The 17246-nt window shown below is 33.3% G+C and overlaps 2 protein-coding genes across 2 annotated transcripts in view; one reads left to right on the top strand and one right to left on the bottom strand.

The window, feature by feature from the left end:
* Positions 1 to 14460, bottom strand: part of LOC111420194 (uncharacterized) — a 135855-nt gene extending 121395 nt beyond the window's left edge. Inside the window, exon 1 of the mRNA XM_071196953.1 lies at positions 14449 to 14460. The gene's annotated coding sequence lies outside the window, so the exon portion shown is untranslated. The remainder of the gene's footprint in view (positions 1 to 14448) is intronic.
* LOC139430256 (blood vessel epicardial substance-A-like) lies at positions 223 to 16982 on the top strand. Its single transcript, XM_071196951.1, has 5 exons — positions 223 to 485; positions 8794 to 9461; positions 9512 to 9657; positions 9720 to 10150; positions 15564 to 16982. The coding sequence occupies exons 2-5, from the start codon at positions 8820 to 8822 to the stop codon at positions 15764 to 15766; spliced, it is 1422 nt and encodes a 473-aa protein (XP_071053052.1). The 5' UTR covers positions 223 to 485; positions 8794 to 8819; the 3' UTR covers positions 15767 to 16982.
* The last annotated feature ends 264 nt before the right edge of the window (positions 16983 to 17246 follow it).

Genomic DNA, 17246 nt, shown 5'->3' with positions numbered 1-17246 from the left:
CGTTAAAATAAAAACTTTTTATCTTAATTCCAAGAAGTTTTTAACAATCAATCATTTTTTTTCTGAAACGAAATGAAGTTAAAGAGATAAAATTTATTAAAAATCTTTGAATTTTATAAAATTAATCAAAATCGATGAATAGTTCACGGCTCCGCCACCATTTTTTTACGGGGGCGCAATCTTCTACATAGAGTTCACCGTTGTGACGTAGATCGCGTACGGGTGTGACGCCGTGCGGAGGAGCAGCGTCGCGACGCCCTCGTTAAGTTATTAACAGAAGCGGGACGAAGAAGAAGTATTAAAGTAAGAAAAAGAAAGAAAGTTTTCCGGAAAAAACAACGTCGCGACCGATGATAAAAACGTACGATCCAAGCGGCTGTGCTTCCAGTGGGGTCGCGATTTCCAATGAAGAAACGTGTCATCAACTCCTGCCAAGCCCTTCAATGCCTTTTCGATCGCGTGCACAAAAATCGTGACTGAAAAAGGTACGATTTATTTGTATTATATATATCTAACTTATTCGTATTACTTATATCATTTATTTATTCATATTACATATTTGTTGGAAGATTTTATGGAATGTTTTGATTTTGTAGGGAATAAATTTATGCTTTTTTGAGTTGAAATTACAATATTGGATTATCACTTTGATGATCTTTTATGTAGCTGCACCCCAATTGACATAAGGATGGTTTCAAAAATTAATTTTAGATTGAAAAAAAGAGGGAAATTGGTCGAAGTTTGTTTTTTCTGTCAACAATTCCTAAGGGTAACGTTTCATTACGTTTTGTAATCGATATATTTTATTTTGTAAATTCGGTGTATAATTTTTAATTATAGGCGATTTGTTTAATCTATATAGTTCAATATGGATTATATTATTGAAAATCCTTAACATTTATAAATACTTTATTGCAAATTTTCTCCAAAAATCGTTTCTTACTTTTCAGAAATAAGTGTTTTAATCAATCTCCTATATCCATATGTGTCTAATTTATTCTAATACTTACACTTACTTGTTAGTGGACAAGTTCTATCCAATCTATCCCGATCCACCCGGATTATACCTGTTGTTCCAGTTTCTTAAATTTGCTAGAATCCACAATTTTTTCATTTTTCTTAGATGAGATTTCTCATAATATGGTGAAATAAACATATGAGAATTGAAGCCAAAGCCCGAATATACAAGACCGCTATTAGACCTATATTAACATATGCAGCAGAGACTCGACCAAAAACATTCATAACAAAAAGAATGCTAGAAACCATAGAAAATAATACGTAGAGTAGTTGTGAAAATATTGATGGACAGAGAAAGAAGTGAGTATATTAGACAGACTTGCAGGATAGATAACATTAATGATTGGGTATTGGACAGAAAGATGAAATGGAATGAACACATCGACCGAATGACAAGAACAGATTGTGAAAATAACACAGGACAAATCAATATCAGGATGAAGAAGCATTGGAAGACCTAGAAAAAGATGGAGCGACAACCTTCCAAACGGTTAGTGGGCAAAAAAGTGAAGAAGAACCGGCAGTTATGTCTAAATACAGAAAAAAGAAGAAGAAGGGATTTCTCTTCGCCTTTTTCCCTGCATCAACTTTTTGCTTACCATCCTTGAATCATTCCAGAAATTATTACAATCTTCTCTTCTTCTAGCATTGGTGGAATAGCTTGATCTTATTATTATTGCTGCCAGGCTGACGGGGGCGTAGAAAAAGTAAGGTTTAGCAGAAATCTAGGTCCTTGATGAACCTTAGTATTGCATTCACAGAGAACATGTTCAGCAATCTCTGACTTGTTATGCATTTTAGGGGCATATGGCCGGTTAGAAAATCTGAAAGCGTCCCCTTTGCTGAGACATAAAACCTGTTTGGTTTTCTTTTGCCACAGAGTTATCATACTATTCGCCTATCTGTATCCTGGAGGTTCTTTCCACAGCAAGGCTGCTTTTTGAGTCCCCCCACCAGTTTGATCTTAATATGTTCATGTCGTTTTTGGAACACTCTTTGTTTCAGTTTTAATCCCTTCTTCCTTATTACATAGTCATCTACATAGTATTTGCAAATTAATAGTGAAAGAATGATTTTATGTTAAAATAAAAGATTTTGATTTCATTTCTTGTCTTCAGTGGTTTATTATTTTCTTGAGTACATAAAACATATAACGAAAAGATATTGTAACCGTACAAAAATTCGAACTCGAGTTATTAATAGACAAAACATTATCGAAGTGGTCTGCAAAACTTATTCCCCCCAATTTCTTCTATTACCCCGTTTCATGATGATACCAACCATGATCCCAAACATGGTATACAATTTAATAACTGAAACTTACACTTTTGGCTCCTTTAAAACAACATCTTCTTACAACCCAATTACTTCCAAGTATAGAGCAGCTTTATTGCTCTTAAAAACATCTCCCGCTACAATGGTGTATATTAGATAGTGATTTTGCGAAAAGCCGTATATGGCCCGATATCCGGTTATCCGACATATCTATCCGGCCATATTTCTGGTGCATTTCTGAAATGATACCCTACATTATTGCGATATTTGAATAAAAATGGAATTAATAAGATATGTCAACTTATTTGGATCCAAGATAAAAAATGAACTCTAAAAAGAGGATACTTTAATTAATAATTGGCGATATTCCCACAAAGATCCTTCAAGAAATGAATTTTATAGCGAGTTTTGAAAGTTATCGATGAAAATTGCAACATCGAAAATTTTATCAAAACTTCAAATATCGTTTTCTCAAAAACTAAAAGTTATTTTTCAAAACGGGTTAGTTCGTTGGAAAGAGGACACTTTTAATAACACTTTGGGAAATTTTCATACTCATATTCCAAGAAATCGATTTTATACGAATTTTTAAAACTTAATCGGCGAAAATTGGAAAATTCGAAAAAATTGTCGATTATTTCACAAATTTATTTCTCAAGAATTAAAAGTGATTTTTAAAAACGGCTTTTTGCATTAAAAAGAGGATACTTTAATTAATAATTGGTGATATTTCCACACGGATCGTTCAAGAAATTAATTTTATAGCGAATTTTGCAAGTTATCGATGAAAATTGCAACAGCGAAAATTTTATCAAAACTTCAAATATTGTTTTCTCAAAAAGTAAAAGTTATTTTTCAAAACGGGTTGGTTCATTGGAAAGAAGACATTTTTATTAACATTTTGGGAAATTTTCAAACTCATATTCCAAGAAATGGATTTTATACGAATTTTTAAGACTTAATCGGCGAAAATTGAAAAATTCGAAAAAATTGTCCATTACTTCAAAAATTTAATTCTCAAAAACTAGAAGCGATTTTTCAAAACGGCTTGTTGCATTAAAAAGAAGATAGTTTAATTAATAATTGGTAATATTTCCATAATGATCCTTCAAGAAATTAATTTTATAGCGAATTTTAAAAGTTATCGATGAAAATTGCAACATCGAAAATGTTACCTTGATCAAATATTGTTTTCTCAAAAACTAAAAGTTATTTTTCAAAACGGGTTTGTTCATTGGAAAGAAGACACTATTATTAACACTTTGGGAAATTTTCATTCTGATATTCCAAGAACTGGATTTTATACGAATTTTTAAAACTTAATTAGCGAAAATTGTAAAATTTGAAAAGATTGTCGATCATTTCAAAAATTTATTTCTCAAAAACTAAAAGCGATTTTTCAAAACGGCTTGTTGCATTAAAAAGAGGATACTTTAATTCATAATTGGTGATATTTCCAACAGGATCCTTCAAGAAATTAATTTTATAGCGAATTTTGAAAGTTATCAACATCGAAAATTTTATTAAAACTTCAAATATTGTTTTCTCAAAAACTGAAAGTTATTTTTCAAAACGGATTGGTCCATTGGAAAGAGGACACTTTTAATAACACTTTGGGAAATTTTCATACTCATATTCCAAGAAATCGATTTTATACGAATTTTTAAAACTTAATCGGCGAAAATTAGAAATTTCGAAAAAATTGTCGATTATTTCAAAAATTTATTTCTCAAGAATTAAAAGTGATTTTTAAAAACGGCTTTTTGCATTAAAGAGGCTACTTTAATTAATAATTGGTGATATTTCCACACGGATCGTTCAAGAAATGAATTTTATAGCGAATTTTGAAAATTATCGATGGAAATTGCAACATCGAAAATTTTATCAAAACTTCAAATATCGTTTTCTCAAAAACTAAAAGTTATTTTTCAAAACGGGTTAGTTCATTGAAAAGAGGACACTTCTAATAATACTTTGGGAAATTTTCATACTCATATTCCAAGAAATCGATTTTATACGAATTTTTAAAACTTAATCGGCGAAAATTGGAAATTTCGAAAAATTGGCGATTATTTCAAAAATTTATTTCTCAAGAACTAAAAGTGATTTTTAAAAACGGCTTTTTGCATTAAAAAGAAGATACTTTAATTAATAATCGAAAGTGTTAACAGCGATAGTTCTATTAGTAATGAATGTGATGATGCATTACAAGCGAAGAGAAGAAAACTAGACGATACTGCAACAAGAGATTTTATATATCGTATTGGGATTGTTACAATGAGGTTGCTAATGACAAATCTGATATAAATAAAGTTGTATTTATTGGGGTTGATCTTGATTATTATCTGCAATACCGGATAGTTGTCGGATATCCGTTCCACCATTAGTGTATATATTTGAAGTCAGTAAATCTTGAAATTCAGCAAGAAAACATTCGACTAGGTTTCTATCAATACCCTTATTACCGCCATTTACTGAGATAAGGTATGGAAAGGGTAAGCATTTTTCGCCAATATCTTCTGCAATGCTTCTCAAGAAACTCATTCCTTCTAAGAGTAGTTCACAAACAAGTTTACCAGCGCCGAAACAAGCAACGAAATTAATTACTAATAAAGCACTTAAATAGCACTTTTATTGTTTTATGGTTGAGTAGGGTAAAAGAAACATTTAGCTGCACTTTTTATTATTATATTTGCCTTTGGCCACTGTACAGCATCAATTATTAATAGATCGAGTTCCAGTGCTAACTTCTATGGAAAAAATTTCTTATTTATGTCAGATCTCAAGCATAACTACTTTTGGACTCATGTATCCATAGAACTGTTCGAGATTGTTGATCGAGTTATTTTTAGAGTGCTAGAATTTTCTTCTTCACCATCGCTCTATTATTTCGGCTATGATCAAGCTACTTAGTTTACTTGTTTTAGGCTAAACTATTCTTTTTGGCGTTTTGAATTCCGATATCAAAGAATGGGTGCTGTGGACAGCTTTTATATGAAGTTACAGAGTTTCCATCATGTCTACAAGATGTTTGTTTACTCATTCTACAGCAGTATTTTAATCCATTGTTTCGTTGACAAGAAAATTTGCGAGATTGCAAGAACGTGTAATGAGATGTCTACGATTTGTTAAATGAGCTTTAGTAAGAATTCTGTGGTAGGGTGATATCATTTCAAAAGAACCATAGTATGTCGAGAGTCGTAAGAAGCACAAGGTTTTTTATAATTTCTAAATTGTATGGGTGAAATTTTGCATGATATGGAATTGCTTTTCTTGTTTGTAACGTTAAGCTCCAAGCATTTCTTATACTAATAATAAAGTCTACCTGTGGTCTATATAGATACTAAGTTCTGGCAAATACTAAGAATTTATTACACAAGATTCATTCAGCATTTATTGCGACACTGATGCTGAACCTTTAAATCAGTACCGAGACAAATTAAGAAATGTACTCAATCTTTCAAAAAATCATGTCTTAGAAATAAATTGATATATTGACTCTGATAATTATACCTTTATCACTATACCTAACATTGGATGAAAAACTTCATAGCTTCTTGTTACAAGTTGACGTGTGTTATACGAGATGCCTCGTCCTCACTCTGATGATGCTTATTATCTTTGAAAAAACAGAAAAGAAAATCATATCACAGTAATCACAAGTTTCATCCAGTTATATCTTTGAATACATATGTCTTATTTAGAACATCAATGGTACATCTAAAGTTAATCGGAACTAATCCAATAAATGTAGCTATACAATAACGGTCATGATTTATGCAAAAAGTTTTGAAACTTGAAAAGCTTCTGCAGTTTCGCTACTAAATCAGCTTTTGGAAGTTAGAAGAAAGTTTAGGAATATCAAGATTGGCTTTGCTCGGCATGGAGATGAATCATACAAAGTACGCTTTTCAGAAGAGTCATGTACTTGCTTTAGTGGATCAGACGAATATTAATGAGTATGGAGACGATTCTGAGAAAGATATTTTCCAGATTGTATAGATGAGAGACAGAGTTAGCTTTTACATAGAATGGCTGTTTGATAGCACACAAGTCCATAACAGAGCTTTTGGGTTGCAATTTTCATGCATGATGATATAGAGATATAGAGACTAAGGAAGAATTGAACGGTTTAATTGGGCGGCATTTAATCCAGATAAAAATTCCATCAAACATGTTTGGGATGAGTTAGAACGACGTATCAGAAAATATAGATCTAAGAACGTCTATGAATATCTATGAAATGAGTGAGCACAAAATGTAATCATATCACAGTAATCACAAGTTTCATCCAGTTATATCTTTGAATACATATGTCTTATTTAGAACATCAATGGTACATCTAAAGTCAATCGGAACTAATCCAATAAATGTAGCTATACAATAACGGCCATGATTTATGCAAAAAGTTTTGTAACTTGAAAAGTTTCTGCAGTTTCGCTACTAAATCAGCTTTTGGAAGTTAGCAGAAAGTTTAGGAATATCAAGATTGGCTTTGCTCGGCATGGAGATGAATCATACAAAGTACGCTTTTCAGAAGAGTCATGTACTTGCTTTAGTGGATCAGACGAATATTAATGAGTATGGAGACGATTCTGAGAAAGATATTTTCCAGATTGTATAGATGAGAGACATAGTTAGCTTTCACATAGAATGGCTGTTTGATAGCACACAAGTCCATAACAGAGCTTTTGGATTGCAATTTTCATGCATGATGACATAGAGATATAGAGACTAAGGAAGAATTGAACGGTTTAATTGGGCGGCATTTAATCCAGATAAAACTTCCATCAAACATGTTTGGGATGAGTTAGAACGACGTATCAGAAAATATAGATCCAAGAAAGTCTATGAATATCTATGAGATGAGTGAGGACAAAATGTAATCATATCACAGTAATCACAAGTTTCATCCAGTTATATCTTTGAATACATATGTCTTATTTAGAACATCAATGGTACATCTAAAGTCAATCGGAACTAATCCAATAAATGTAGCTATACAATAACGGCCATGATTTATGCAAAAAGTTTTGTAACTTGAAAAGCTTCTGCAGTTTTGCTACTAAATCAGCTTTTGGAAGTTAGCAGAAAGTTTAGGAATATCTAGATTGGCTTTGCTCGGCATGGAGATGAATCATACAAAGTACGCTTTTCAGAAGAGTCATGTACTTGCTTTAGTGGAACAGACGAATATTAATGAGTATGAAGACGATTCTGAGAAAGATATTTTCCAGATTGTATAGATGAGAGACAGAGTTAGCTTTCACATAGAATGGCTGTTTGATAGCACACAAGTCCATAACAGAGCTTTTGGATTGCAATTTTCATGCATGATGATATAGAGATATAGAGACTAAGGAAGAATTGAACGGTTTAATTGGGCGGCATTTAATCCAGATAAAACTTCCATCAAACATGTTTGGGATGAGTTAGAACGACGTATCAGAAAATATAGATCCAAGAACGTCTATGAATATCTATGAGATGAGTGAGCACAAAATGTGATCCTTAATATAATTCAAAACATGCCACATCAACGGAAAATAAGTCGAAATTCGTGCAAAATGTAAATTTGTTGTTTCTCCAAAATAATCCATAAATCCATTTATTACAAATTTTGTTTCTTTTTGTTAGATTAATAACTATTTCTTAAGTAACTAACCCCATAATAAATTTTTCACCTTTACAAATAACCATATTATAATTTTCCACACCACCACGATAATAACCGATTACCCACAATTCCCTTTGTTCACGTATCTCAAACACCCACTTACCTATTCCAACCACGTGCAGAACAAATGGGCCAACTTAGAATCCCCCACCTCGACACACACCATAAGGAGGAAATTCTTATGGAAATTTCCCCGGAAACGCCACGTTGTAATGACCATACCGAGTAGTATAATTGGACAGCTTCGTTGAAGTCTTTTTCATAAAACCACGAGAAATTGTTCTTGGTAATAACTATGTCACAGTTTCTTAGGTTCTTATTACGTGTACTTGTTGAGTTGCGATACCTAAATCCGGCTTCTTATTTCCTTCATATACCAACTTGTTGAAAGGTTCAAGGCGTTCCAGGCGAAGATCACGTGACTCGCGTGACTTCGTTTACTTCGTTTTTAGGGTTTATAGGTGTATCTTTGGTTTTAATCTACGAGGAATATTGACCAAATTTAACAAGGGAAGTAATTTAAGTAGAGGGTTAAGTTTTTAGATGTTAAGCTTGAAATGAAGTGATGATAAGAATCATGTTCCTTTTGTTCAAATTTATCGGTTAAATAATCAATTCGAATATGTTAACAATTTCTATTCAATTTCGAACAGCGTTCGTGCACGTTCAAGTTAGATACATTTCGAAATTAAGTTTGACGAGAACTTTGAAAGTTTTAAACGGTCCGTGGCAGTTTCAGTAAAGTGGATAATTAACGAAATTACAAAAACAAACGATTTGTAAACAAGAAAATTAAAGTTTTTGATTTATTTTGTTTGCAGTCAAGTTGTTAGTACCCAAAGAAAAGATGGAAATATACATGATACAATCGCGATTACATCTACCCGAAGCAACGACAATTAAACCGAAATCGGTGGTTTCGACGACGAAATTTCCAAACACAACGTTGGAAAAGGCGAAAAGATCCACCACGACGGCTAAACCCGTATTAATGGGGTCCTCACAAGATCCCTTTTTTGATTACGGCCCGAACGTAACTGCGAATTACAACAATTTCAGTCTTCTGTTGGAATCGAATTACACGTTATGGAACAACAGCGAGCTTTCGTTCAATTTGACGAACGATAGCTTTGTTAGCGCCGATTACGATTTTCGAACTTTCAACGTAACAACGCCGTCGCCAACAGTCGGAGGGACGTGCAAAGAATGGACACCAGCCCAACACAACCTCTTCCAAACGGCAAACTTTTTCTTTGCGTTTGCCTTTATCGTTCCTGGTAAATTCAAACAAAGCGTACTTTTAGTTCGTGCTCTTTTAACCCTTGGTTACGTCTTCCTAACCTTTTGGGCGGCCGCCGATGTTTGTTCACCGGACATTTTACTATGGAACTTGCTACTTGTGATACTAAACTTAACGCACACGGTTTTGCTAACTTGGCGATTCTTACCGCCAACACTCACGCTAGAATTAACGGAATTGTACCTCAAGGTAAATTTTTAAATTACATATATTTCTAGAGAAATACCTCAATGTTATAGGTGTTCAAACCACTTCGCGTAAGTAAGAAGCACTTTAAAGAATTGGTCAGAGAAGCTCAAGTTATCAATTTGGAGAGGGGCGACATTTATGCTGTTGAAGATGTAAGTCCTGCTGATGAAAGACTGTCTATATTATTAAAAGGAAAGTAAGTTAAATAACACCACTTTTAAATTAAATAAAATCATTTTCAATTTTTTTTGTGAATAGATTAAGAGTTACATGTGATGATACTCACCTTCATTTCATAACAACTCATCAATTTGTTGACTCGCCCGAATGGGAAGCCAATCACGATCAATCCGACGATGTTTTTCAAGTAACCATAACAGCCGAAGACGATAGTGTCTATTTATGTTGGTCTCGAATGAGATTGGAACGAATTTTGCGGCATAAACCCATGCTTAAAGTGGTTTTAGACTCGATTATTGGCAAAGATATAACTCAAAAATTATATTCTTTGAATGAACACTTAACGGGTTTGGAGGATGACCGAAAAAGAGTTCGACATGGTGAAATATGGGCTAGAGCTCACTCAAGAAGTATGTCGATGGATGCTGTTAATACAGGAACAACTGGTTTGGTTCGATCGACAAATTATAAAAGTGCTTTACGTAAATATTCCTTAAATTCCGCTCAAGGTAATTTAGTTTTTCTTGGAATTTCTTATACTTCGAAATTTATGAATGTAGTAACTATAGTTACGAAACTACTATGCACTTGCACTGTCCCACATAAAATGCTACATAGCTTAATAGTTCTAGGTCTTGTGTTAGTTTTAGTAATAGTGCTAGTATAAAACTAGAACTAACACTAGACCTAGAACTAGAAAGTATCATATACTAGAAAGTAGTTTTACACTTGCACTCTCACTAAAAATAACACTAGACCTAGAACTAGAAACATTCGGGTTTAGCCGTCTTAAGAGACGCACGGCTAAACCCGAAACTTTCTAGTTCTAAGTGTAGTGTTAGTTCTAGTTTTACACTAGCACTGTTACTATGTAGAACTAACACTATACCTAGAACTAGAAACATTTGGATTTAGCCGGACGTCTCTAAAGACGGCTAAACCCGAATGATTCTAGTTCTAGGTATAGTGTTAGTTCTAGTTTTACACTTGCACTATCATTAAAACTAACATTAGACCTAGAACTAGAAACATTCGGGTTTAGCCGCACGTCTCTAAAGACGGCTAAAGCCGAATGATTCTAGTTCTAGGTCTATTGTGTGACGACTTATGAGCACAAAAAAAGGAACGATACAGTCGATTAGCAATTTAATAACTAACGCAGGTCCTCGACCGGCCCAGTGAAGACGGGTAGTGTTATTTATAAGGCGCCACACAGTTAACCCTGCGTTGTCCACGAACTGTGACGTGAGGTGGTAAAGTGATGCTATCGACACAAGTGGACACAAACACAAAAAAAATAACAAAACACAAAAAAAATAATAAACAGTTCGAGATATTTTAAGTTGCAAAAAAAATATTTATTCGGTAAAAAAAAATAATGATGATATACGTAAGTAATAATGTTGTTGTCCAGCAAACGTGAAGCAACACAAAAAAAAAAAGAAAAGAATTGTTGGCGTACCAAAAAAAAAAAATTGTAATAAATGACCAAAACAAGTACGCAAAAAGAAAATAATAAATTTGAATTGAATTACGCGTACATACGTATATAACAAAAAAAAAAAAAACGTTTAGGTCTGACCTTGTCTTGACCACGTGTACACGATCCAAACAAATTCTTCCAGCTCCAGCGACAATCTCCTCCGATTCAGGGAAAGGAAAACTTAATAGGTGGTGGCAATGCAACCTCGACCAAAATCCTCAAGGAAGAACCCCTCCGAAAAGGTAGAACTTCGAAAATGGATTGAAAATCTCAAAAAATAACCAAACTTCTGTCTCGAAAATGTTATAGAAAGGTTGCAAAAATTTATGCTCTTCAATTAAAACCTTAAATGAACACGAGGAAATTAGAAAAGAGAAAAAAAAAGTAGAAAGGATGGAAAAATAAGATATAAAAAAAAAATTATGATAATAGTTTAATTAATTCGTTGGTAAAAGGATGTATGTTTGAATAAATGAAGGTATGAATGTGTAAGGGAAAATATAAAATGTATTCAATAAAAATATCTTACCTCAGATCTTCGAGGTTTAGTCAGAAAAACTTAGAAAAGTTTCAAAATACGGTTTAATCCGGAATAATCCGACAATTGAACGTGCAAAAACGTTACCAATAAATTACACAACACGTAGATGAATCCCAAAAATTTGGATTAGGAACCAATCACCACGCGAAAAATTCAAAATGGCTTTACCAAAAATCCTAACTCTACGTGCGTACACGTACTGATCTGACTTGAAAAGAGGAAGAGAAAATCTTACACAGACGATAAATATCCTCAAAAATTCACAAAAAATTGATACTTGCGCACAAGCAAGAATAACGAAAGAATTAACACCATCTTTTAGGGGAAACGAAGAAGTAAAATAAGTTTAGAGGAATATAAATTGAAAAGGAAAAAGGAAAATTATGAAAGGAGATCTTCGGAGAATTGTCGCTGAAAAACAAAAATTAATTAAACAAAAATTCAACAAAATAAACAAAAAGTAAACAAAATAAATCATCGCGAAATTTATGCAACTCAAAATACTCGATAACAAAATAAAATATCTAACCCAAAATAAAATTAAAACGAAGAATTAGGAAAGTAAAGGTTAAACACTCAAATGAAACATTAAGGAAAAATACAACCGTTACAATTGTTAGTTCTAGTTTTATACTAGCACTGTTACTATACAGTGTGTCAGTAAAGTAACAGATAAAATCATTATAAACGGTTTATGGAAAAATCCCTGAAACGGGTCTAAAGATTTAAATTTTTTGCAATTGTTTGGTGTAGATTTTAAATTTCTTCCGCCACTTTTAAGCGAGTTATGACGTCATCGGTATTTTTTTCAAGTAGCAATCCCCCATTTTTATTACGGAATATGAAAGAAGAATTTTTTCTGAATCTAATACAGTCAATATTAATATTGCTTACATAAGAAAATTTTCGAGAAAAATTACTTTAAAGTTTAACTACTTCAGATTTGTTGACATGATGAAAATAGCAGTAGCCATGAGTAACAATGGTAACCAATTATTTTAAACAATTTCCTAAGTGTCAAAAACTGACTTAGTAAGTAGTTGACCTCTTTAATACAACATATCGTGATAGCCAACTCATTAGCCAAAGTATGGTGAATTTTGTATGTGACTAAATTTAAACAGCATGGCCATCTCTCCAAGTCTGGCCTACTAAATGTTGCAAGGCAAGTTCAACAAATCGTGGTTTTGGCTGGGCAAGAAAACCCTTATGTTACTGTAAGGAGTATTGGGTCTAATTTCGACATTAGTAAATTAAAGGTTCATAAAATTTTAAAACCCGCAAAATATCATTCCCATAAAGTAAACCTGATTCACGAGCAATGAATCGTAGTTTTTGCAACAACAATTTTGCAACGATGACGAAGACTTTGTCAAAAACATAATTTTTTCGACGAAGGGACATTTACATTTAGTGGACAAGTAAATAGACAATGTTGTCGGTATTGCGCTACCCAAAATCCAAATTAGCCAAGAAAGTCGCACATCCAATATCCGCAAAAGATTTGAGGAAACCTTAAGTGGAAAGAGATGTTTAAATTTTTTCAAAGCGATGTCATTCCTTCCATCCCGATAATGTTGACACAACTCAATTCCAACGGCAGTTATTCCAACAGGATGGCGCGCCACCACACTTTAAGAAGCTTTACTAAATCAGTTTTTGACACTCAGGGAATTGTTTAGAATAATTGGTTACCATAGTTACTCATGGCTACCGCTATTTTTATCATTACACAAATTTGAAGTAATTAAACTTAGAAGTAATTTTTCTCGAAAATTTTCTCATGTAACCAATATTAATATTGTCTGTACTATATTCAGAAAAAATCCTCTTTCATATTCCGTAATAAAAATGGGGGATTGCCATTAAAAAAAATATCGATGACGCCATAACTCGTTTAAAAATGGCGGAAAGAATTTGAAATCTACACCAAAAAGTTGCAAAAAATTTAAATCTTTAGACCCGTTTCAGGGATTTTTCCATAAACCGTTCATTATGATTTTATCGCCTATATCCGTTACTTTACGGACACACTGTATAGAAATAACACTATACCTAGAACTAGAATCATTTGGGTTTAGCCGCACGTCTCTAAAGACGGCTAAACCGGAATGATTCTAGTTCTAGATCTATTGTTAGTTCTAGTTTTATACTAGCACTGTTACTAAAGGGTTTTCCAATAAGAGGTGTTATTTTGAATAGCCCGTTATTTCGGTAGATGTCACTTTTGAAGCTGTCATTTTTTGACATTTGACAAGTATTAAAATAGTAAATTATTAAAATTCACTATAAAAATGGTGAAATTTTGGCAGAGACGGTTCGTAAAACTCGAACATTTTTGGGTCGTCGTGAAGCACCTTGTCGGACCGCAATACAGAAATTGGTGGAAAAATTCGAGCTGTTGGGACAAGTTAGTGATGTGAAGAATAAAACCCGTGCACGTCGCTCAAGAACAGCCGAGAATATTGCTGCTCTAGCCGAAAGTGTTGAAGAAAACCCAGGTTTGTCCATTCCTCGTCGTTCTTTGGAATTAGGCATTCCACAAACGTCATTACACCTTTGCATAAAGATTTGGGTCTTAAGGCTTATAAACTTCAGTTAACACAAGAACTCAAGCCGTCCGATCATCAACAACGTCGTGTCTTTGCTGATTGGGTCGTTGAAATGCATGAAAATGATCCGGAATTCCATCGAAAAATCATCTTGAGTGATGAGGCCCATTTCCACCTCGGTGGCTTCGTTAACAAGCAAAATTGTCGCATCTGGGGCTCGGAAAACCCAAGAGTTATTGTTGAAAAGCCTCTCTATCCTCAACGTGTGACTGTTTGGTGCGGTTTATGGTCCGGCGGAGTCATTGGACCTTACTTTTTCGAAAATGAGGCTGGAGCAACAGTTACGGTGAATGGATTGCGCTATCGAGAGATGATTAATGATTTTTTATGGCCGGAATTGGAAGGTATTGATGTGGACAACGTTTACTTTCAACAAGACGGTGCTACACGTGCCACACAAGCAACGAAACCATTGATCTTTTACGGGAAAAGTTTCCGGACCGTGTTATCTCTCGAAGAGGTGATCACAATTGGCCACCGAGATCTTGTGATTTAACACCTTGCGACTTCTTCCTTTGGGGCCACGTGAAAGAGAAGGTGTACGCCAACAGCCCAGCGTCGATTCAAGACCTCAAGGATGGAATTCGTGAGGCTATTGAGGACATAGGGCAGCCACTTTGCAATTTGGTTATGGAAAATTTCATGGAAAGGATATTGTCCTGTAAGCGTGGTCGTGGTGGTCATTTGCCTAATGTTATTTTCCACTATTAACGGCATACCTTCTTCTTTGTAATGAAATAAATATCCGATCATTTATACTAAAAAATGGCATTTCTCTTTGAATATCAAAATAACACCTCTTATTGGAAAACCCTGTATATTTATAGAACTAACACTATACTTAGAACTAGAATCATTCGAGTTTAGCCGACTTTAGAGACGTCCGGCTAAACTCAAATGATTCTAGTTCTAAGCATAGTGTTAGTTCTAGTTTTACACTTGCACTATCATTAGAAATAACATTAGACCTAGAACTAGAAACATTCGGGTTTAGCCGTGCATCTCATAAGACGGCTAAAGTCGAATGATTCTAGTTCTAGGTCTAGTGTTAGTTCTAGTTTTACAGTAACATTGTTGCTATGTTAAACTAACACTATACCTAGAACTAAAATTATTTGGGTTTAGCCGCACGTCTCTAAAGACGGCTAAACCCGAATGATTCTAGTTTTAGATATAGTGTTGGTTCTAGTTTTACACTCACATTTTCACTAGAACTAACATTAGACCTAGAACTAAAAACATTCGGGTTTAGCCGTACGTCTCATAAGCTTCTAAAAATTTTTTAGATATTCAATTTGGGTTTCAAAATCAATGCTGGATACCATTAACAGCACCTCAATTTCCACCAACCTCACCGTTTATGGGTTCTCATCAACCGTTAATTCATCAAAGGCAAGATTCGACGTCGAGTTCTTTGAAACCGCCGACGCCGTCGAGGACGAAATCATTTCGGAAAGCAAGAGAAGTTAAATTTCAAGGTGTTAAGTAGGTTTTTTAACTGGTCGATTTTTTTAATTTATAAATATAGGCCTAAACATAATCGAAAAAGCAACTCCTATAATCGCCGAGATTGATTTTTATAACAAAAAATATCACTAGAAGCACACAGCTTTACTATAATATCTCTAGAAATCACAATGAACCGTAAAAGAATTAGAAATAAGCAAGGTGAACCACATAAAAAAATAAATTAATAAAAAACTTACTAACAAAAAATAACCCATAATAAACATTCAAAAAAATAACTTAAAAAATGAACCTAAACTAAAATATAAGCCAGTGCCTTACACCCCTTTAAAAACGATTAAAGTGATCTCACCTTGATTATTTCCAAAAAAATTTTGATTAAAAAGTATTGATTAGCTTCAAGTCATATCAAATCAAAAAAAAAACTGAACCAAAACGAAATAGTAAAGTGAATTAAAATAGTTATTTGCCTACTCACAAAATTAAATCTAAAAATTCAAAATGAACCTACTCAGATAACTCAGTATTTATCAAAAAGAAATTTGTACCGCTTTAAAAAAATATTCCGCTGTAGAACGGCTGGCTTATGAATCGACCAAATCAGTAAAGAGAAAAAATAACTGTGCCTTTGGCCATTTTTCCCTTCAACCTCTGTAAATATAAAAAAGACGTCCCCGTCTTCCGAACGAAATTATTTTTCTACTCTTCCACTTTTTTCGGAAGGGTGAGACGTCGAATTGAAATCCCACTTATAATTTTAATGAATCACAACCCGTATGAGACTCATTAAAAATAAAATATGTTACTAAAGTAGTGAAACGAATAATAAATAATTAGCTTTTTTTTAACATATTTTTTTTGGGCCGTAAACAGTGACTTCCACCTATCCGGTAAAAAAAAACGCTCGGTTTAAATTTAAATAATAATAAAAACACGCTATCAGGATAATATGATTATCATTATTATTATTACTAATTGTAATAGAGAGCCTTAACGTTGTACTGCGTACTGTAAAAGACATAAAAATAAACTAAACACTAAAGATGAATTAAATTCGGTAAAAAAAATAAGTTGAGGGAAAGAAATATTGATTATATTATTATGATATTGCGATTAGAACCGTAAATGTTATTGCATGTTTATATGTGTTTATATTTGTATATTTATATCGATGTTAAATGTTTATAAAGATGACAAAAAAAACTACAGTAAAAATAAATACTTTTGAAAAGTATCAATTTTTTTCTTAAATTTTTTCAATTAATTCCAATTAATCCATGGATATCCTTTGACAACGTTTTTAAATCACATTCACACAAAATAATAGTCTTGAAAATCTCCGAGGTTGATTAAGGTATTTCTTCACATTCCTAGATGTCCTTGGACATATTTCGACAAAAAAATTCGTATAAAATCCATTTCTTGGAATATGAGTATGAAAATTTCCCAAAGTGTTAATAAAGTTGTCCTCTTTCCAATGAACCAACCCGTTTTGAAAAATA

This window comes from Onthophagus taurus, chromosome 6 (assembly GCF_036711975.1).
Source record: "Onthophagus taurus isolate NC chromosome 6, IU_Otau_3.0, whole genome shotgun sequence".
In the NCBI taxonomy this organism is placed as follows: Eukaryota; Metazoa; Arthropoda; class Insecta; order Coleoptera; family Scarabaeidae; genus Onthophagus; species Onthophagus taurus.
This window is presented reverse-complemented; position numbering and strand designations above follow the sequence as displayed.